The 22,925-nt window shown below is 46.0% G+C and overlaps 1 protein-coding gene and 1 non-coding gene across 3 annotated transcripts; both read left to right on the top strand.

Annotated features, from left to right (window-relative positions):
- The first annotated feature begins 8,000 nt into the window (after positions 1 to 8,000).
- TMEM167B (transmembrane protein 167B) lies at positions 8,001 to 15,662 on the top strand. 2 transcript variants are annotated; one of them, XM_003282469.4, is made up of 3 exons: positions 8,001 to 9,339; positions 11,350 to 11,481; positions 13,175 to 15,662. In XM_003282469.4, the coding sequence occupies exons 1-3, from the start codon at positions 9,330 to 9,332 to the stop codon at positions 13,255 to 13,257; spliced, it is 225 nt and encodes a 74-aa protein (XP_003282517.1). In that variant the 5' UTR covers positions 8,001 to 9,329; the 3' UTR covers positions 13,258 to 15,662. The 2 variants fall into 2 exon arrangements, with proteins under 2 accessions (XP_003282517.1, XP_012359552.1); XM_012504098.1 differs by having other exon boundaries at positions 9,209 to 9,339; positions 11,350 to 11,542.
- Positions 15,663 to 19,382: 3,720 nt separating this feature from the next.
- Positions 19,383 to 19,802, top strand: LOC115837826. Its single transcript, XR_004032872.1, has one exon.
- The last annotated feature ends 3,123 nt before the right edge of the window (positions 19,803 to 22,925 follow it).

Genomic DNA, 22,925 nt, shown 5'->3' with positions numbered 1-22,925 from the left:
AGACCATCCTGGCTAACATGGTGAAACCTCATCTCTACTAAAAATACAAAAATTAGCTGGGCGTGGTGGCACGCACCTGTAGTCCCAGCTACTTGGGAAGCTGAGGCAGGAGAATCGCTTGAACCTGGGAGGCAGAGGTTGCAGTGAGCCGAGATCATGCCACTGCACTCCAGCCTGACAAGAGCGAGACTCCGTCTCAAAAAAAAAAGAAAGAAAGAAAAAAGAGGGCATTAGGATCTAGGAATGTGGACTTTGAATAAATGATTACTGAATGAATGAAGCTGTGAATTTATCCCAGCCATTTACCTAACTGCTCAGAAAATCCTGCTTTTTCATTACAGCAAAAAAATGGAATGAGCTTTTAATGAAAAAGGTAATGACAAACGAGATTTGTTCACAAAAGAATGGAATCAGCAGAGAGGTAATTGATAGAAGGAAGAAATGGAGCTGTATGAGAGTAATTTGGAAGGAATGGCAGGGGTGGGATTATCAGAAATGAGGAAAGCAGGAGCTGGATGGTGGGTTTGAGAGGGGTTAGTGATGGGATATGGGCAGGCAGGTAGCACCACTCAGACTCCAAATCAAGGCAGAAGCTTTGCAGTCCCACCCCTACCTCCACTTTCACCCCTCCATCCCAGGATGTAGACGTCTACAGTGCTTCTCCCTAATTTGGGCTTAGTGAGGTAATGTCACTTTTAAAATGGCTTTCGGAATTTCCGCAATAATCTTAATGCAGTCTTAACCACACTGCCTATACTCCATGGTTAAATATGCAGACTCTGAGATCAGATAGGTTGAGTCTGAAATCCTAGGTGTACTATTTATCAGCTATGTTACCTTGAGACAACTTACTTGACCTGCTGGTACACCCATTTCCTCATCTGTGACAGAGGGATAATAATAGTTACTAACCATATAAGGTTATTATGAGGTTTAGATGTGTTAATAAGCATAAAGTGTTTTGGGTAGTACCTGGCATGTAGTAAATATTCCATAAGTATCATTGTTTTTATTATTTTATTTTTTTATTTTTTGAGATGGAGTTTCGCTCTTGTTGCCCAGGCTGGAGTGCAATGGTGCAATCTTGGTTCACCGCAACCTCTGCCTCCCGGGTTCAAGCGATTCTCCTGCCACAGCCTCCCGAGTAGCTGGGATTACAGGTATGCGCCACCACGCTTGGCTAATTTTGTATTTTTAGTAGAGACAGGCTTTCTCCATGTTGGTCAGACTGGTCTCCAACTCCCGACCTCAGGTGATCCGCCCGCCTTGGCCTCCCAAAGTGCTGAGAGTACAGGCATGGGCCACAGTACCCGGCAATTATTTTTATTTAAGGGCCTACCTTTCACCATTATCTTCTGCTGTTCTCCTTCATGAGCTCTACATTCCAGTTCCACAAGGCCACGTTCAATTATTCATGCAATAAATATTCATGAAGCACTTGCAAAATGTTCAGCACTAGCTATGGGACTGTGGATAAAATGACAAACAAAACAAATGAACATTACAATATAGCAGGGGGACATAAGTTAAACAGATATTGTATGCTTTGGAAACATGATCGGGCAAGGAGACTGAAGGTCCGAGAAGTCTCCCTTGAGCAAGTGAGGTCTGAGTTGGGACTTGAGGGATGAATGTGAGTTAGCCATTGAAGGAGGAAGGGGAGGCTTTACTGTGCTCCAATCTTACCTTGCACTTTCCCTCTCCAGGCCTTTGATGGCTCAGTTCCCTCCCCACTAGAATGCTCTTTATTTCTGCTTATTGAAATGCTTTCTGCTTATTGAAATGCTATATGCTTTTCAGGCCCAGCTAAAATGTCTGCTCCTCAATAAAGCCTTCCCTGAATGCTCCAGCTGAAGGCAGTTTCCCATTTCTACCCCTCCCCCAGCACTTAGTTTTCATTTTCCTTGGACACTTCTCACTTTCTGCTGTATTTTTTGGTTATTTATAAACACAGCTTATCTTTTTCTACTAAATCTTAAACTTTTTAAGAACAGAGTCTCTCATTCATCTTTGAGTTCCCAAAGGATAGCACATTCCTTAGATTTAGAAGTCCTAGAACAAATGTTTGTAGCATAAATTAATGCCTATTTGACATCCCTTTTCAAATATGTTGTAATTCAAATGAAGCTATTGTTGCAAGCTGTGCCTTTGAGGCTGAACTTACTCTTTGGTTAAACCAGAATGCCACAGTCATGGTCCCCATGACTGATTAGTGTTCACCACAATAACTGCAACAACCCTAACAAACAGGCCACTGTTCTTGACTGACAGGCGTTTGGCAACAACTACCAGTTCTTCAGTGAACACTGAAACGAATTGAGGAAGGACTGTCTGAATTGAGAGTCCCTAGGCCAGTAGGCTCTATTTATTCTTTGCAGTTGGGCTGCAAGAGCTGGTCACCCAGGCTTTGGCCTGATGTGAGACATGACTGCACTGGGTGGCAGTGAGGCTGTGAGACTTTCCAGGGTGACAGGAACATTAATGATTGTAACAAAATAATCAAAGATCAATATGAGTGGAAAGCACTGTAATTTGAGGCAGTGTGATAACAAGGGAAGGGGAGCTTTGAACTTAGACCTGGGTATGGATCCTAACAGGCTATGTTATCTCTCCCACGTCCCTTCTTTAAGTCTCAAGATTTCATTAAAAAAAAAAAATCTGTAAAACAGTTGTGAAAATCAAAGATACTGTCCTTACACAATGCTCATGTTCTATTAAAATGTGTTTATTCATCTATCTTACCCAACATATTTTCTTCTCTGAGGGCAGGGACTTATTTATGCCCCATTTCTGCAAAATCGAGCAAAGTGCTTAGCACACAGTAGTAGACACTGACAAGTACTTTTTTTTTTTTGAGACAGGGTCTCGCTGTGTCATCCAGACTGGAGTGCAGCAGTACAATCATGACTCACTGCAACTTCCACTTCCAGGACTCAGGTGATTCCACTACCTCAGCCTCCCGTGTAGCTGGGACCACAGGCATGCATCACCATGCCTGGCTAATTTTTTTTATTTTTTGTAGAGGCAGGCTTTCACTATATTGTGCAGGCCAGTCTTGAACTCTTGAGCTCAAGGGATCCGCCCACCTCAGTGCCCAAAGTGCTGGGGCTACAGGCGTGAGCCACCAGGCCAACCACAGATACTTTTTAAACAAATTGTAGTAGGAGGAGCCTCAGACAAAACTCCTCAGACACCGAGTTAAAGAAGGAAGGGGTTTATTTGGCCGGGAGCATTGGCAAGCCTCCTGTCTCAAGAGCTGAGCTCTTCAGGTGCTCAACTTCTGTGCTTTTAAGGGCTCACAACTCTAAGGGGGTCCACGTGAGAGGGTCATGATTGATTGAGCAAGCTAGGGGGTACGTGACAGGGGCTGCAAGCACCGGTGGTCAGAGCGAAACAGAACAGAACCGAAGATTTCACAATGTCTTTCCATACAATGTCTGGAATCTATAGATAACATCAGTTGCTAGGTCACTGGTCGAATTTTAACTACCAGGCTTAGGTCAGGCAGGCCCAGGCCTGGTTTCAGGTCTGGTTCCTCGGCGCTGGGCTACCTGCCTTTAGTTTGGCTTCTCTTTCCTTTTCTGAGTATAAAACAATATGAGAGGGTCTCTCTCTTCCCTCAAAATGAACAACAACAATAATAGCTATCATTTATGGAATACTTACTCATGTCAGATATTGTTGTAAATAGTAATTCACTTAATCCTCCAACAACCTTAGAAAGGAGCTAACTCAATTTCACAGAAAACTGAACTTTTTTTTTTTTTTGAGACAGGGTCTCACTCTGTCACCAGGCTGGAGTGCAGTGGCGCAGTCTCAGCTCACTGCAACCTCCTCCTCCTGCGTTCAAGCAATTCTCCTGCCTCAGCCTCCCGAGTAGCTGGGACTACAGGTGCATGCCACCATGCCCAGTTAATTTTTGTATTTTTAGTAGAGATGGTGTTTCACCATGTTGGCCAGGATGATCTCGATCTCTTGACATTGTGATCCACCCACCTCGGCCTCCCAAAGTGCTGGGATTACAGGCATGAGCCACTGCACCTGGCCAACTTTTTGTTTTTAGAATATAAAAGTCTTGATACAACTGATTTTGAAATAGTCTGGTGAGATTCACTCTATTCAATTAAAAAAATGTAAAATATCTTATACAATATGAAAAAGAAAAAATATGGTGGAGGGAGAAAGAAGAAATAAATTTAAGAGTGGGAGAAAAAAAGTAGGAAGAATAGAGACAGACGTGGAAAATGAAGAAAGAGAAAAGTAAATTTTGAGTGGAGTTAAAAGAAAACTGTTTAATCATAAGATACTGTGTGCATTATCACTGCCCTTTAAAAATCGCAATTTGAGGCCGGGCACGGTGACTCACACCTGTAATCCCAGCACTTTGGGAGGCCGAGGCAGGTGGATCATGAGGTCAGGAGATCAAGACCATCCTGGCTAACACGGTGAAACCCTGTCTCTACTAAAAACACAAAAAATTAGCCGGGCGTGGTGGTGGGCGCCTGTAGTCCCAGCTACTTCAGAGGCTGAGGCAGGAGAATGGCGTGAACCCGGGAGGCGGAGCTTGCAGTGGGCCAAGATGGTGCCACTGTACTCCAGCCTGGGTGACAGAGGGAGACTCCGTCTCAAAAGTAAAATAAAATAAAATAAAAATTGGAATTTGCCACCGGGTGTGGTGGCTCACGCCTGTAATCCCAGCACTTTGGAAGGCCGAGGTGGGCGGATCACGAGGTCAGGAGTTCAAGACCAGCCTGGCCAACATACTGAAACCCCATCTCTACTAAAAATACAAAACTTAGCCAGGCACAATGGCGCGTGCCTGTAGTTACAGCTACTCGGGAGGAGAGGCGGGAGAATTGCTTGAACCCAGGAAGCGGAGGTTGCAGTGAGCCGTGATTGCACCACTGCACTCCAGCTTGGGCAACAGAGTGAGACTTTGTCTCAAAAAAAAAAAAAAAAAATTGTAATTTGCCAATTCATCACTTCTCCTGGTTTTTCAGCTTTTGATTTCATCCTTAAATTTTTTTTTTTCTGTTTTATGAGACATAGTCTTGCTCTGTCTCCCAGGCTGGAGTGCAGTGGCATGATCTCGGCTTAATGCAACCTCTGCCTCCCCGGTTCAAGTGATAATCCTGCCTCAGCATCCTGAGTAGCTGGGATTACAGACACACACCACCAAGCCCAGCTAATTGTTGTATTTTTAGTAGAGACAGGGTTTCACCATATTGCCAGGCTGGTCTCCAACTCCTGACCCCAAGTGATCCACCCGTCTTGGTCTCCCAAAGTGCTGGGATTACAGGTGTGAACCACCATGCTCAGCTTTTTTTTTTTTTTTTTTTTTTTTGAGCGGAGTCTTGCTCTGTCGCCCACGCTGGAGTGCAGTGGCGCAATCCCGCTCACTGCAAGCTCCGCCTCCCGGGTTCACGCCATTCTCCTGCCTCAGCCTCTCCGAGTAGCTGGGACTACAGGCGCCTGCCACCACGCCCGGCTAATTTTTTGAATTTTTAGTACAGATGGGGTTTCACCGTGGTCTCGATCTCCTGACCTCGTGATCCACCCGCCTCGGCCTCCCAAAGTGCTGGGATTACAAGCATGAGCCACCGTGCCTGGCCCATGCTCAGCTTTTAAATTTTATTTATTTATTTATTTATTTATTTTTTTATTTATTTATTTAGAAGGAGTCCCACTCTGTTGTCCAGGCTGGAGTACAGTGGTGCAATCTCGGCTCACTGCAACCTTCACCTCCCAGTCTGAAGCGATTCTCCTGCCTCAGGCACCCGAGTAGCTGGGATTGGAGGTGCACGCCTCCATGCCCGGCTAATTTTTGTGTTTTTAGTTTTGTGTTTTTAGATGAGGTTTCACCATGTTGGCCAGGCTGGTCTTGAACTCCTGACCTCAGGTGATCCACCCGCCTTGGCCTCCCAAAGTGCTGGGATTACAGGCGTGAGCCATTGCGCCCAGGCTTAACTTTTTTTTTTTTTGAGGTGGGGTCTTGCTCTGTTGCCCAGGCTGGAGTGCAATGGCACAATCTTGGCTCACTGCAATATCTGTCTCCCGGGTTCAAGCGATTCTTTCACCTCAGCTTCCTGAGTAGCTGGGATTACAGGCATCTGCCACCATTCCTGGCTAATTTTTTTTGAATTTTTAGTAGACACACGGTTTCACCATGCTGGCCAGGCTGGTCTCAAACTCCCGACCTCAGGTGATCCTCCCACCTCGGCCTCCCAAAGTGTTGGGATTACAGTGTGAGCCCCCGCGCCCAGCTGATTAACTTTTATTCTAACCTCTGAGAATGACAGAACAGGAAAGACTTGTCTTTCAGAGTATGACAAAAATTGGAGAGGTTTTCACCTAGTTAAAAAAAATGGGGAGAAAAAATTATCTCTAAAAAGTGAGTGGCATGAGCAAAAATGAGAAAGCAAAGACTGTAACTGAAGAACATAGTCTTTATAGACAAAGTTTAAAGCCCATATAGGGAACAGTGGAAAATACTATTGGAAGGCCTTGAATAGCAGGCTAAGGACTTAGGCATTATTCAGTAGGCAGTGGTTGCTGTCAAAGGAAACACCAGTGTGGTATGGGGGAAAATTTTCTAGTCCTTATTTCAGAAGGCTGGAATTATTGTGCCAGTGTAATACTTTGCAGTCCTTACCCTAAACCTCTGTTTATTTCTAAAACAGGGGTAATCAGGCAGTTGTGAGGGTTAAATAAGATCATATGACAAGGTGTGTTTGCTTTGAAAATGTCAAAATGTTATAAAAATGTAAATTTTCATTGTTGTGAGGACATAATTGATACTTAAAGAATACTGATATAGCAAAATTACTAAGGTGATGGCTGTAGGATTAAAAGAGGGGCAATTTTTTTTCTTTTCTTTGTTTTTTTTTTGAGACAGAGTTTCACTCTGTTGCCCAGGCTAGAGTGCTCTGGCAGGATCTCAGCTCATCGCAACCTCTGCCTTCCCGGTTCAAGCGATTCTCCTGCCTCAGCCTCCCAAGTAGCTGGGATTACAGGCATGTGCCACCATGCCCGGCTACTTTTGTATTTTTAGTAGAGACGGGGTTTCTCCATGTTGGTCAGGCTGGTCTCGAACTCCCGACCTCAGGTGATCCGCCCACCTCGGCCTCCCAAAGTGCTGGAATTATAGGCGTGAGCAACCACGCCCGGCCAAAGAGGGGCAGTTATTATTATTATTATTATTATTATTTGAAATGGAGTCTCGCTCTGTCGCCCAGCCTGGAGTGCAGTGGTGCTATCTCAGCTCACTGCAACCTCCGCCTCCCGGGTTCAAGCTATTCTCCTGCCTCTGCCTTCCGAGTAGCTGGGATTACAGGCGCACGCCACCATGCCAGGCTAATTTCTCTATTTTTTTTTTTTTTTTTTTTTTAGTAGAGACGGGGTTTCACCATGTGGTCAGGGTGGTCTTGAATTCCTGACCTCAGGTAATCTGCCTGCCTCGGCCTCCCAAAGTGCTGGGATTACAGGCGTGAGCTGCGCCCGGCCAGCTGCTGCTGTCTTAGACAATGGTTGATGAAGGGTTTGAAGGCCTAAACAATAGAGCTTTTGTTGTGTTTTGTTTTTGAGTGGTCCTGAACAGTTCTTTTGGGCAGGGGAATTTGTCTGTGTGTGAATGTGCAAACATATATATAATCTGAGTGGCTGCCTGCCCTTGTCCTAGGTTTTGTCCCGTATACATGCCGTCTTTTTTTTTTTTTCTTTCTGCACGTATGTATATTTTCTTAAGGCGTCTGTCCTGCACTAGACTTTGGCTTGCCTTTCCAGGCCAGCTTCCAGAGGATGCTTTGGCAGTTTTCCCTCTGGGTAACCAAGCAGGCTGCAGCCAGCAGATGGCACTGCAGCAGAAAGGGGCAGAGTCCCTTTAGGCCCTTGACATGCAGGGCGGATTAGTAACCTTGTAATTTAACCCTCCAGTTAGCCTTGGAGGACTCGGTGTCGCACTTCCGCCCGAACTCTAATAAAGCGGGCCGAGTTGTGTGCAATTAAGGCTTTCAGTATGCAAATCTGAATCTGTACTTTTGTTTCCTCCACCCCACTCCCATCATTAGACTGGCAACGTCTTTTGTTACGTTGTCAAAGTGTCCTCAGGGGAGCGGTATCTAGATATCGCCGATTTCTGGTTAAAGTGGCTGAAGTGATCCCAGCATTAATTAAATGCAGGAGAATCGGGATTCTCCTGATTGTTTAAGGAAAAGAAAAATTCACAGAAGCAAACGGGCAACCATTTGAATGTTTTCCGACGTGGTACTTTAAGATCTGAAATATGCGACTTGTTTTTTTTTGTTGTTGTTGTTTTGTTTTTTTTTTTTTGAGACGGAGTTTCCGCTCTTGTTGCCCAGGCTGGAGTGCAATGGCGCGATCTCGGCTCACCGCAACCTCCGCCTCCCAGGTTCAAGCGATTCTCCTGCCTCAGCCTCCCGAGTAGCTGGGATTACATTATAGGCAGGAGCCACCATGCCCGGCTAATTTTGTATTTGTAGTAGAGAAGGGGTTTCTCCATGTTGGTCAGGCTGGTCTCGAACAACGATCTCAGGTGATCCGCCTGCCTCGGCCTCCTAAAGTGCTGAGATTACAGGCATGAGCCACCGCGCCCGACTAATTTTGTATTTTTAGTAGAGACGGGGTTTCTCCTTGTTGGTCAGGCTGGTCTCGAACTCCGACCTCAGGTGATCCGCCTGGCTCGGCCTCCCAAAGTGCTGGGATTACAGGCGTGAGCGACCGCGCCCGGCCGCGACTTGTTTTTGTTATAAGGGTCCTCGTTTCATTTGGAACGTTTCAGACACAGTCTGACTTGATTTCCATCCGGAGTAAGGAAGAGCCGCTCAAGGGCAGTCACGGAGGCCGCAGGTGCGGCTTCTTCACCCGCGGTGCTGGAGTTCTCTCAAATGGAAGCCCAGGACGATGAAAACCTTATAGGTGGGCTGCTGCTTACACACAACAGCCGCCACGGCGTAAAATAAACTACAAAACTACAAGCCTTTACCTTTTCAAACACACCGACGAGGGCCAGCCCCAGCCCTACACCCGCAGGGGCACGCAGAAAAGACTTAGTTACCACGGCCAAGTACGAAGCCTCCGGGAGAGCGTTCTTCTTATCCTACGTAAACACGCAGTTTCCCGAGCTCGACAATCGGCTAGCCACTCCTGATAGCGTTCGGCGCTCGCCTCTTGGCCCTTGCTCCTGCGTACTACGGCTTCTTCCAGTCGCCTCAGCCCGGATCGGGAAGTGTCAAGCGGGCGCCGGGTTCCCCCACCTCCGCCGCTATCACCACTGAACCCGGACCCCCTACCCAGGTCCAGGGCCAGCCGCCATGACGAACGGTGAGAACCGATGCCCTGAGCGGAGGGTGGGAGTGAAGGACGAAGGGAAAACGTGGCGGGCGGGGCCGGGACTGACGTGGCCGTTCTCCCCGCCCCCTCCCAGCCCGGCCCCCCTTGGCCTCTCGACGCCCCTAACTTCTGTACCCCTGTACTCCTCCATGGGTTCCCCCTTCCCATATTCATCTAGGACCCCGAGTGCCTCTTATGCTCACACCTCGAGTTATCTATCTCTATGCTTTGCTTTCCCTTTTCTTTTTCTTAGTTCTTTCCGGCCCTTGGAGAGGTCAGTCCCAGAGGTACTACTGCTATTTAGACCCAGGGAAGAGAGAGGCTCCTCCTGCCAGCCCCCTACGTTCTCATACTTTCGGACCGTAGTTTTGTTGAGAGGGCCAATAAGTCACCTAGAATATCAAGTCCCACACTTTTGGGGGTGCTGGTGAATGTAGACCCCACAAAAGCTTCTTGTTATGGAAAAATGCCGGAAGAATTTCTGATTTTAAAGTCCTGGCGGGGTGATCCCACGTGGAGACCCTGACTAGTGTTGCAAGGGGTGGATTTAGACACTGCCTCTTCTAGATGATGAGGCAGTTTATCTGACCTAATTTTCCAGGCCTCTTCAAACACTTTATGAATTCTGAATTCCAGAGGAGGACAGGAAGGAGGGCCTTCATGATTTTTAGTGTCAACCTTACAGGAAAGGAGAAGAGAAAGCCTTTTAGGCATTACGATGATTTGAGGGTCTCCGGAAAGCATTTCTCAAAAGTACTTTGTCCATAGACCTGGCACTGAAGACTCGAATTTAACCTCCTTGTGAATTTTGGCATTGTCTGCAGAAACTTATGAGAGAAAAGGGGTAGCACGTAAAGGTATAGTTCCTCAGAAAACCTTAGTGTATGTATTAATTTACTGGACCCTTTCTTAATGACACCTTAGCTGTGAGACAGTTTTATTGGAGGAAGAGAGGTAGATAGTGTGATCTAGAACTGGCAGACACTGGTTATATATAATATTCATTTGGAGCTTCCTGGGAATTCAGAGGTCTTAGGATACTAGGCATAGTAAGAAAAGGGAATTTACCCAGAGGAAGACAGAATCAGAACCAGGAAGTAAGACAGCAGTTTGACACGGTAATTGCTGAATAAATTTTAGTCATTCTTCCCCCATTTTGTGGTCCAGTATCTTCTTGTTTTTTGCAATTAGGTGATTCATTGTGCTTACCTGTACAAGAAATAAGCTTGGTTTATGTATTTAAGAAACAGAGCTAAGAAGTTAAAGCTTTCTGTGTTGAAGCCTTAGATACTTTTTCTTTGTTTTAGAAAAATCTGTTATTATTCTGGCAGAAATTCGGTTTGTTAGAGTATCATGCATAAAGTGTAAGTAATGATAGGAAAATTGTAGTCATGTGGATTCTTACTCTTGCAATTTTCATTAAGCTTTACTTTTTGCCTTAACATATTCTTCACCAACAGTTGCACATCTGACAGATTTGGCTATATATCTAGCTCTCCTTTATCATACGAGTGATTTATAACAAGAACATGTTAAATTCTCTGTGCTGAGTCTCTAAGGATTCATATGTCTCAATCTATTGCCAACACTAGTCATTCCTGGGATGCTAATTTCTGCCCAGGATTTCTACTTCTTAAAAGGTGAGGGGAAGGACCAGTGACATTTTAGTAAAAGGGATGTAAAAAAAAAAATTTTTTTTTTGAGTTGGGGTCTCACTCTGTTGCTCAGGCTACAGTGCAGTGGCACGATCATAGTTCATTGCAGTCTCGAACTCCTGGGCTCAATCTATCCTCCTTCCTCCTACAAGCAATTTTTGGGAACAGTGAAATAATCTTGTTAGTGCCAGGATCCTGGCTCCCTCTTGTCAAGTGTTGGTACTGCCTGTTGGGGTTATTATTTTGTTATTATGTCACACACTATCTTCCTTAGAGTTCTCAGGTGGGATCACAGGTCCCACGCTAGATCAGTACCTAAGGTTTTCTTTTCTTCTTTATTTAACAGTGTACTCCTTGGATGGGATTCTGGTGTTTGGTTTGCTCTTTGTTTGCACCTGTGCCTACTTCAAGAAAGTACCTCGTCTCAAAACCTGGCTGCTATCAGAGAAGAAGGGTGTTTGGGGTGTGTTTTACAAAGGTGAGGCCATGTCTGGACAGGGAGAAGAGACTGCCATCTCTGGACAGTGTGGAGCTACAAAGTAGGGAGTACAGTGAGCTGGGATTGTATTTAGTTTCATTTTTGAAAAAAATCCCTCAGATTGGGTCTGAGAGTCTGGAAAATTAATCGTTCTCCAAAGTTGAGGGAAGAGGTAAAAGTTAAAATTTGCTGGGTGTGGTGGCTCATGCCTATAATCCCAGCACTTGGGGGGCCAAGGCAGGAGGATTGCTTGTGTCCAGGAGTTGTAGATCAGCCTGGGCAACACAGTGAGACCCCATTCCTACAAAATATACAAAAATTAGCCAGGTATGGTGGCACGTGCCTGTAGTCCTAGCTACTCAGGAGACCGAGGTGGGAGGATTGCTTGAGCCTAGGAGGTTGAGTCTGCAGTGAGCCATGGTGGAGCCACTGCACTCCAGCCCAGGTGACAGGGTGAGACCCTGTCTCAAAAAAAAAAACTTTATTTAAAAACATAATTGTCTGTTTTAGCATCCAGATGATTTTTGTATTCTCCGTGGAGTAAAAGTATACACATCAAATCATTTTAGGCTGGGGTAGAATTCCTCCCTTCAGTGGGAAAAAGATTTTTCTACGGAAAATTTTTCTTGATTTTCTGTAAATGGTACATTGGAGTCTATTTTAAGGTTTGATTTAATTAACTCAGATGCTTTTTTTACTTTTTATTTGAGGCACATTCATTTGGGATCCTATCTACCTAAATTTTTTTTTGAAAAAGGACAAAATATAAACAAGCAGTATATTTACCTAGACCCTAAAGCATAAGGATAGCATTTAGAAACATCCCAGAGGCCGGGCGCGGTGGCTCATGCCTGTAATCCCAACATTTTGGGAGGCCGAGGAGGGCAGATCGCCCAAGGTCAGGAGTTCGAGACCAGCCTGGCCAACATGGTGAAACCCTGTCTCTACTAAAAATACAAAAATTAGCCAGGGAACCGGGCACGGTGGCTCACGCCTGTAATTCCAGCACTTTAGGAGGCCAAGGCGGGTGGATCACCTGAGGTCAAGAGCTCAAGACCAGCCTGGCCAAGATGGTGAAACCCCATCTCTACTAAAAATACAAAAATTGGCCGGGCGCGGTGGCTCACGCTTGTAATCCCAGCACTTTGGGAGGCCGAGGCGGGCGGATCACGAGGTCAGGAGATCGAGACCATGGCGAAACTCCGTCTCTACTAAAAATACAAAAAAAAAAAAAATTAGCCGGGCGTGGTGGCGGGTGCCTGTAGTCCCAGCCACTCGGAGAGGCTGAGGCAGGAGAATGGCGTGAACCCAGGAAGCGGAGCTTGCAGTGAGCTGAGATCGCGCCACTGCACTCCAGCCTGGGCGACAGAGCGAGACTCCGTCTCAAAAAAAAAAAAAATACAAAAATTAGCTGGGCATGGTGGCAGGCGCCTGTAATCTCAGCTACTCAAGAGGCTGAGGCAGGAGAATTGCTTGAACCCGGGCGGCAGAGGTTGCAGTGAGCTGAGATCATGCCACTGCACTCCAGCCTGGGCGACAGAGTGAAACTGCCTCAAAAAATAAAATAAAAACATCCCAGGTCCTTGAGAGCATTGATACGTCTGTCTGTGACTAGAGACTTCAAAATATCACCTTGAAAGTGAGGACTTCTGTGAAGGGCAGTGTGTGATTTCTTCTCTCTTTTGCCTGCTAGCCGCTGTGATTGGAACCAGGCTGCATGCTGCTGTGGCAATTGCTTGTGTTGTAATGGCCTTTTACGTCCTGTTTATAAAATGAATTCCAAAGTACCCAAGTCTTCAACTGCCAACCAAGGGAATGGGGATGAAGAACCTGTTGGAGACCTGAACCCAGTGTAGGAGAGTTCAGCTGAAATCATCAGTCCCCAGGATGACACCACAGCGTCTGCCCCTGCTATATGTGGGGAAAACTCATGATCATGAACATTATGCTTCAGGGGAACTACAGAAAGCCAGCTTCCTTTGATCTGTGTGTAAATCAGTCCTTGGCAGAGTGCATATAATGTCCAGATAAATTACACCCCTCGGTGATAAGATTACATACCTCCTTCATAAAAACCTGTCATCCTGTTTTGTTCTTCAGCTCCTCATCAGGATCTTTTCAAACTGAGGCTCATTAGGGAAGGAACTAGGCTGTGTTCAGACCTCTTTTGAAGAGAGAGAATTTTCAAGACTTCTTTTCACTCTTTGATTTGGATCTGGCAAATTGGGGAGGGGATGCTGGGTGGGAAACAGTTATGAAATGCCAAGAAATTCTTTGGCTTTAGAAATTTATCTTTCACGTACCCATCTGGGAACATAAAAGAGAAGCATAGCACTCATTGCAGAAAGAGAACAGATGAAGTAGCTGTGTTATGTGCTGGTATCTTGAGAGTTTTGCCAAGAAAATCTGGGCCTACATAAAATTTGAGAATTATCTGTGTGATGAGACCAGAAAGCAGTGGCTTAGACGAGAAAAAATTTTTCTGTTCACCAGTATCCTCAAATGGAGACTTCACTTGATCAGATGGTATATGAAAAATGAATCAACTGTTGCTATTTCATAAAACCTTTTTATATTTTCTAAATTTAGTGCTAAATACTGTTACTCAGTTTTAAATGCCACGACTGGGGGAAAAAGAAACTATTGAAGAAATAATTGTTCAGTATATTTGCAGTTGGGGTAGAAGAAAGAAATCTAGTATATTGATTCATGTACTAGTAAATTCATCTAGTATAAGAACTTGTGATGTTAGATTGAAGTTTTGTCATGTTATAAAAGACAACAAACATTTTCTGTTTAAGTCTGAGTGTTATGGCAATTTTTAGTTGATTACTTATTTTTCTTAGCCAACTTTTAATTTTCTTCATATTGCATTGCTCTTCAGTTGTCTCTGGAAATTCTGTTTACTTTAAGGACATGAGAAATTCAAATGAGAGAAGTTGCTGATACTCATCAGTGTGTTCGGACAGTTCATAGGATCCACAAATCAAATGAGGTTGTTTCCTGAAGTAGAAGAAAATAGAGCTTTGCAATTGATACTGAAGTACTTTGCCATGGAGTTAGTAACTCCTGAGCAGACCATTTTAGATGGCTCAGCATTTGGCAGGAAGACTTCTCCATTCCCTCCTTACATCTACGGAAGGATCAGCTGTTGGATGTCTAGAACTTCTCTATTAAAAAAAAAGTAGGTCTAAAATTAAATTATTGTAAGCAAGCATAGACATGGGTCTTCCAGTTGAATTGTCCATTACCGTAAAACTTAGTGGTGGACAAGTTAGCTGTGGTTGATTCCTATGTGGCAGTAAATTGTCTTCTGTCTGCTTACTCCAAATAATAAAAGCTGCTAGGAAGTTTAGATTTTGAAATAGGCAGTTTAATGCTTTGAGGGTTTCTAGAAATACAGAAAGTCAGCAAGTAAACACTACATGTCTAATCATCTCAGAGTTGTGGCTGTTATCTCTTCAGGAATTGGTCCACAGGGTAAATTTCAACAATTCATATGTTTTCCATTGTCATTTCTGAGGACCTTTGAGATGAGAGAAAGGAAATCTAGTGGAACAGGAAAGAGAGTTACACCTTGTGGGTGTGAGTTTGGGACCTGTTGGCTGAAGGGAGTGTCACTCCCTGGAAGCAGGTTCAGCATGTTTGCACTTGTTATTTTGTAGCTTTAATGATTTTTGTTTTCTAATAGGGAAGATGTCTCTAAGCTTGTTGTTTAGAGCTGCTTCATATTTTAAACTAGTTCCATTCCACAGTTCTAGTTCAAACCAGTTTTTACAGCCTCCTGGGTGGGTCGTCTTGACCTAAACTCTTTTGTTGTTACATTTTGAGATGTTTTCATACCAGAATGTACCAAAAAGTGCACAAGGTAAAGGTAATTTACATTGTTTCATTTCTTGACTTTCCCTAAGCAGATAAGCAGAAACTTGTTTAACTCATTACTTTGTTTGACGTGTCTTACATATTTTTGACTAAAAGTTATAGGATGTTATTCCTCTGAGGGAATCTTTTACAGGCGGAGGAATGGGGATAGCAGTATTGCCTCAGATTCAAACTGGCATCACCATAAACCCTGTAGGCCAGGGTGGAATGAAATCAGCTCCTTTTTGTAGTTGAAATACAATTTTTTATTCACCATTGTCTGCACAAATCCTTGAAAATAAACCTTTTTTTCCCTACAATCTTTGTCAATTTATTTGTCACATGCTGAATTTATTGAAGTTTGTTCAATACCCCCCTGGGTTTAGCTCATAGCCTACCTTTTTAGTTCACATTAGTGAATACCATCATTCCTGTTATCCCATTGTGAGAGCATTGAATGTATTATATAGTTAAGAATCTATGGGCCGGGCGCGGTGGCTCACGCCTGTAATCCCAGCACTTTGGGGGGGGGGGCCAGGTGGGTCAGACAGGAAGGAAGCCTATAAAAAAAAGGGGGGGGGGGGTAGTAGGGGGGGGGAGGGGGGGGGAGGCAGTGAGGATACATGACTCAGCTGAAGAGAAACTTAAAAAAAAAAAAAAAAAAAAAATATGGCAGCTCTTTGGGCGGATGACAGATCACAGATATAATGTATATATGATATGCTGAGATATATGTAACTAAATATAAATGCATGTAGTAAGTTTTCATATATATACGAATAAGATATTCATATATATGTGAATGAATAAGTATTGAGGTGTATGAAATAAGGTAGATAGCACCCCCAATACATTTCACCTACTATTGCTATTAAAATACAAGTATCATCTGCTCTAAACAGTCATAAACATCTTCATTCAAATGAAGTTAACAAGTTAACCAGCCAGACACCTAGAAAATCAACCAGGCTGGGTGCGGTGGTTCAGGTCTTTAATCCCAGCACTTTGGGAGGCCGAAGTGGGTAGATCACTTGAGGTTAGGTGTTCGAGACCAGTCCGGCCAACATGGTGAAACTCTGTCTCTACTAAAAATACAAAAAAAGAATGTGTCACTGTACTCCAGCCTAGGTGACAGAGCGAGACTCCGTCTCAAAAAAAAAAAAAAAAAAAAAATCCTTGAGCCAGTGGGATTCTGGCACATACAATGGGTACTTTTCCCCTTTATTTGTTTATTTCAAGTGCCTGGTGAGACTGGCATAAGTACAAATTAGAACTTAAATCATTTTCTAGTACTCCAAAATTCTTCTGATTTCTACCCCCTCACACCCATTTCATTGAAAAAGGGAAAAGAAGGAATCGAGCCATTAAAATTATGCTTTCTAATGTGAGAGGAGCTAATTCTGCTTATATAACCACTGCTATTTTATACTCTACTCATTCTGGAACTTGGAAGTCAATGTATGTTTTAATAAATATGACCATAAATGAAGGCTAAAAAATTTGGATGCTACAGCATTAAGTTCTGGGCAGACTTAGGGCTCTATTAAGTGGGGACAGGAATATGCCTTCCTATCTTTACCCATTTCATAGATATCCTGACTTCCTAATACTTAGATTTAAATACAGTATTCTTGGCTGTGTGCAGTGGCTTAAGTCTGTAATTCCAGCACTTTGGGAAGCCAAGGCAAGAGGATCGCTTGAGCCCAGGAGTTCAAGACCAGACTGGGCAACGTAGTGAGACCTCTGGCTACAAAAAATTTTTTTAAAAAGTAGCCAGGTGAGGCTGGGCGCGGTGGCTCACGCTTGTAATCTCAGCACTTTGGGAGGCTGAGGCGGGCGGATCACGAGGTCAGGAGATCCAGACCACGGTGAAACCCCGTCTCTACTAAAAATACAAAAAATTAGCCGGGCGTGGTGGCGGGCGCCTGTAGTCCCAGCTACTTGGAGAGGCTGAGGCAGGAGAATGGCGTGAACCCGGGAGGCGGAGCTTGCAGTGAGCCGAGATTGTGCCACTGCACTCCAGCCTGGGCGACAGAGCAAGACTCCGTCTCAAAAAAAAAAAAAAAGTAGCCAGGTGTGGGCCTGATGTGGTGGCTCATGCCTGTAATCCCAGCACTTTGGGAGGCTGAAGCTGATGGATCACAATGTCAGGAGATTGAGACCATCCTGGCTGACACGGTGAAACCTCGTCTCTACTAAAAATACAAAAAATTAGCCGGGCATGGTGGCACGCACCTGTAATCCCAGCTACTCAGGAGGCTGAGACAGGAGAATTGCTTGAACCTGGGAGGCAGAGGTTGCAGTGAGCCCAGATGGCGCTACTGCACTCCAGCCTGGGTCACAGAGCGAGACTCCGTCTCAAAAAAAAAAAAAAAAAAAAAGAAAAAGTAGCCAGGTGTTACCTGTGGTCCCAGCAACTTGGGAGGCTTAGGTGGGAGGATCAATTGAGCCCAGGAGGTTGAGGCTGCAGTGAGTCGTGATTGTACCACTGCACTCCAGCATGGGCGACAGAGCAAGACCCTGTCTCAAATAAGTAAGTAAATACATACATACGTAGATACATACATACATACATGCATACCTATTCCTCACCTTTCCCTTTGGTGAAATGATGTTTGCCTTCTCCCTAGGGATAAGGGGCTACTGGGGAAGCTGATGCTCCCCAGGGTAATTAATGACTGGAGATTGCTGTCTTCTTGGAAAAGAAGCCGATGGCTATAATCCCAGCCTGGGAGGCCGAGGCAGGCGGATCACCTGAGGTCGGGGGTTCGAGACCAGCCTGACCAACATGGAGAAACCCTAACTCTACTAAAAATACAAAATTAGCTGGGCGTGGTGGCACATGCCTGTAATCCCAGCTACTTGGGAGGCTGAGGCAGGAGAATTGCTTGAACCCGGGAGACGGAGGTTGCGGTGAACCGAGATCGCACCATGGCACTCCAGCCCAGGCAACAAGAGCGAAACTCCGTCTCAAAAAAAAAAAAAAAAAAAAATTAAGGCCAGGCGCAGTAGCTCACGCCTGTAATCCCAGCACTTTGGGAGGCTGAGGCAGGCTCATCACCTGAGGTCAAGAGTTCAAGACCAGCCTGGCCAACACGGTGAAACCCCAAATCTACTAAAAATACAAAAATTAGCCAGGCGTGGTGGCGGACGTCTGTAATCCCAGCTACTTGGGAGGCTGAGACAGGAGAATCGCTTGAACCCAGGAGGTGGAGGTTGCAGTGAACTGAGATCGTACCACTGCACTCCAGCCTGAGTGACAGAGCTAGACTAGGTCTATAAAAAAAAGAAAGAAATTGGGCCGGGCGCAGTGGCTCACGCCTGTGATCCCAGCACTGTAGGAGGCCAAGGTGGGTGGATCACGAGGTCAGCAGTTCGAGATCAGCGTGGCCAACATGGTGAAACCCTATCTCTACTAAAAATACAAAAATTAGCCAGGCATAGTGGCGGATCCCTGTAATCCCAGCTACTCCAGAGGCTGAGGCAGGAGAATTGCTTGAACCCGGGAGGCAGAGGTTGCAGTGAGCCGAGACCCTGCCATTGCACTCCAGCTTGGGCGACAGAGCGAGACTCCATCTCAAAAAAAGAAAGAAAGAAATTGAAGACAAATTAAAGTCAAGATCACAGAAAAACTAAAGATATGGATATAAATATGTAGTTATACAAAGGTCAAAAGGCTAGGTGCGGTGGCCATCGCCTGTGGTCCCAGCTACTCAGGAGGCTGAGGTGGGAGGACCACTTGATCTAGGAGCAATGAGCCGTGTTCGCGCCACTGCACTCCAGCCTGGGCGACACGGCGAGTACCGGTCTCCAAAAAAAAAAAACAAAAACCCACGATTCTGTAAGGTGGAAATTAGTACCGCCTTTTCCTGGGACCTATGTTCCCCTCCGAGCCACGCGAGGGCAGCAACGTGCGCACTCTGAGGAACACCCCGTTCCTCGGGACTCGTCTGCCTATGCTCGGTGGTTTCTCCCAGAATCCTCCAAGGCGCGGGAGGGGGCGGAGGGCTTAAAAGCCGCGTGGGGAGCGGACTTCCGCTGTTTTAGGGAGCGAGAGCGGCCTGGTCTCCGGGTGTTGTGTGCGGAGCTGTGGTGTCGCGTGCGAGGCGCGTGCGGGCTGAGTGTGAGTGGACGCGTGAGTGTGTGAGTGTGCGCGCTTGGAGAGTGTTAGGCGAGTGCGTGCGCCCACCCCTGCGCCCCTCCTCCCGCTTACACTTTGATCTTATTTGATCGGATCGTGACCCCAGCCCCGCCGGGCCGACCCGAAATGAAAAGCTCTCCTCCTGCGAAGCCCCCTCGGGGCGCTGTGCAGCGAGGCCCCTTAGGCGGCGGCAACACTGCGGTGCCTGAGGTCCCGGAGCTGGCCTTGCGGGGCCCGGCGCTCAGAGGTGATGAATTGATCAGATAGACGAGGCCGGGCTTGTCCCCGGCCACTGATTATCGAGGCGATTCTGATCTGGGCATGGCCACCGGGCTGCGGGCTGCCAGTGGCGTAGGGGCGAGCACGTGAACGGCCGGCGGCGGGCGGGGATGCTCAGCGCGGTGGCCAAGGGTAAATGAGCCGCCGCCCCTCCCCCTGGAGCTGGAAGGTCGCGGAGGCCTTTTTCGCCGCTGATTTACTTTTCTCCCACTTTCCCATTTCTCCTTGTTTTTCTTTTTTCTTTTGTTCCTTTTTTTTTTTGAGACAGAGTCTTGGCTCTGTCGCCCAGACTCGAGTGCAGAACCGCGATATCGGCTCATTTGCAACTTCGACCTCCTTGGCTCAAGCGATCCTCACATCTGTCTCCCCAATAGGTGGAACTACAGGCGCGCGTCACCACGCTCGGCTAATTTTTGTATTTTTTGGTAGAGACGGGGTTTCACCATGTTTTGCCAGGCTGGTCTTGAACTCCTAACCTCAAGTGATCCGCCCGCCTCGGCTTCCCAAAGTGCTGTGATTACAGGCATGAGCCACCCCGCCTGGCCCCTTTTTTAGTTTTTCTTTCTTTTTTTTGTTTGAAACGGTCTCACTCTGTTTCCCAGGCTGGAGTGCAGTGGCGCAATCATAGTTCACTGCAGTCTCGACCTCTCAGGCTCAAGAGATTTTCCCACCTGAGCCTGCCCTGTAGCTGGGACTATCAGTGCACGCCACAACGCCAGTCCTCTCCCTGTTTTTCTTTAGACTTGGCTTGACATTTTTTGTATGCTACCAACACTTGTATCCCCAGGGCTAACGGCATGGTACAGCATCTGCCGCTCAGGAATATACACACACTGTCTAGTATGTCCGTATACATATATATGTCCATTAAGAGAACATGAAATGTTCCAGGGACACTCCTGGAATATATTGAATTACCAGGGAGGTCTAGGAATCCATGTTTTTAAAAGCAAATGCCTTTTTTTGATGTTTAATATCTCAACCTCCATAATGTGATTAACCAGGTAGTCATGCCTCTGCCACCTTAAGCCACTCTAAATAATGAGATCTGAAACTTCATATAGCCACTTGGCAGCAGATATGTGAATAGGTCGGAAGGTCTGGGTGGAAGGGGACTCTTATTTATTTTGAGAGGGAGCCTCACTCTGTTGCCCAGGCTGGAGTGCAGTGGCACGATCTTGGCTCACTGCAACCTCCACCTCCTGGGTTCAAGCAATTCTCCTGCCTTAGCCTCCCAAGTAGCTGGGACTACAGGCACGCACCACCATGCCCAGCTAATTTTGTATTTTTAGTAGGAATGGGGTTTCACCATGTTGCCCAGGCTGGTCTTGAACCCCTGACCTCAGGTGATCCACCCACTTCAGCCTTCCAAAGTGCTGGGATTACAGGCGTGAGCCACCGTGCCCGGCCGGAAGGGGACTCTTAACAGTTTGGCTTAAGGACCCTCAGCCACCTGAGTGCCTGAAAGAAGCCCTTTCATATCTGAATTGCTCAACAACAATTATGTTGTCAAACTTAATTAGAAATGGGAATTTATTGCACGATATTCTATTCTATTATTTTTCCTTTCTTTATTTTACTTTTTTTTTTTTTTTTTTTTTTTTTAGACAGAGTTTTGCTCCTGTTGCCCAGTCTGGAGTGCAGTGGCCCCATCTCAGCTCACTGCAACCTCCCCCTCTGGGGTTAAAGTGAGTCTCTTGCCTCAGCTTCCCAAGTAGCTGGAGTTACAGGCGCCCACCACCACACCCGGCTAATTTTTTTGTATTTTTAGTAGAGATGGGGTTTCACCATGTTGACCAGACTGGTATCGAACTCCTGACATCAGGTGATCCACCTACCTCAGCCTCCCAAAGTGTTGGGATTGCAGGCGTGAACCACTGCGCCCGGCTTGTTTTAATTCTTAATTTTTTTTTTTTCTTAGATGCAGTCTCACACTTGCCCAGGCTGGAGTGCAGTGGCTCCATCTCGGCTCACTGCAACCTCCACCTCCCAGGTTCAAGCGATTCTCCTGCCTCAGCCTTCCGAGTAGCTGGGATTACAGGCATGTGCCACCACACCCAGCTAATTTTTGTATTTTTAGTACAGACAAGGTTTCACCATGTTGGCCAGCTGGTATCGAACTGGCTGGTCGCAAACTCCTGACCTCGTGATTCCCCCGTCTCAGCCTCCCAAAGTGCTGGGATTACAGGCGTGAGCCACCACGCCCAGCCAATTCTTAAATTCTTGATATTACAGAACTAAAGTGAAACTTATTAACATTCCACTCTTACATTTTTTATCGACAAATAACATTCATGACCCAAAAAGCCCAAAACAAAGCTAAAAACAGGGAAAAGCTTATAAAATTAAATATGGTTCCCAGCATTAACAGCTGAACAGAGAATGTGATTTTAAAATTCTTAGCAGATGATGAAGTTGTGTAGAAACTGAACATTTACAAATTATTTAAAACCTGGAATCACTCACTAGAAATTACACAGTTGGATCATGGGAAAACAGCACAAAGGGGTTATTGAGGGAACCTACACTATTCTAGCTGCGCTCCATACCCTTCTCAGAGGAAAGCCTGGCATTGATTAAATACTGGCCCAGACCGATACTAGCAGCAGAGCCCCTGATGGTACCCTGCCTATCAGAGTACTCTTCTACTGGGTTGGCAGTTTTGATGTGGGCCCTGGACATCCGGAGGATCTCATTAATGTTGGTGCCTTGGGGTCCGATTACACAGCCAATTAAGTTATTTGGAATGGTGGTTTGCGTAGATTTTTGTTTGGTTGGTTTTTTGTTTTGTTTTGTTTTGTTTTTTTTGAGACGGAATCTCGCTCTGCCGCCCAGGCTGGAGTGCAGTGGTGTGATCTTGGCTCACTGCAAGCTCCACCTCCCGGGTTCACGCCATTCTCCTGCCTCAGCCTCCCGAGTAGCTGGGATTACAGGCGCCCGCCACTATGCCCGGCTAGTTTTTTTTAGTATTTTTAGTAGAGACGGGGTTTTGCCGTGTTAGCTGGGATGGTCTCGATCTCCTAACCTCGTGATCCACCTGTCTCGGCCTCCCAAAGTGCTGGGATTACAGGCGTGAGCCACCGCGTCCGGCCTTGGTTGGTTTTTTTTTAGACGGAGTCCTGCTTTGTCACCCAGGTTGGAGTGCAGTGGCACAATCTCAGCT

Source organism: Nomascus leucogenys, chromosome 12 (assembly GCF_006542625.1).
Source record: "Nomascus leucogenys isolate Asia chromosome 12, Asia_NLE_v1, whole genome shotgun sequence".
In the NCBI taxonomy this organism is placed as follows: domain Eukaryota; kingdom Metazoa; phylum Chordata; class Mammalia; order Primates; family Hylobatidae; genus Nomascus; species Nomascus leucogenys.
Note: the sequence above shows the minus strand (reverse complement) of the source record. Positions and strands in the feature narration are given on the sequence as shown.

Coding starts and splice junctions, on each gene's coding strand:
- TMEM167B (XM_012504098.1), top strand. Junction 11,543..13,174: donor GGACAGTGTGGAGCTACAAA/GTAGGGAGTACA, acceptor TTTGCCTGCTAG/CCGCTGTGATTGGAACCAGG.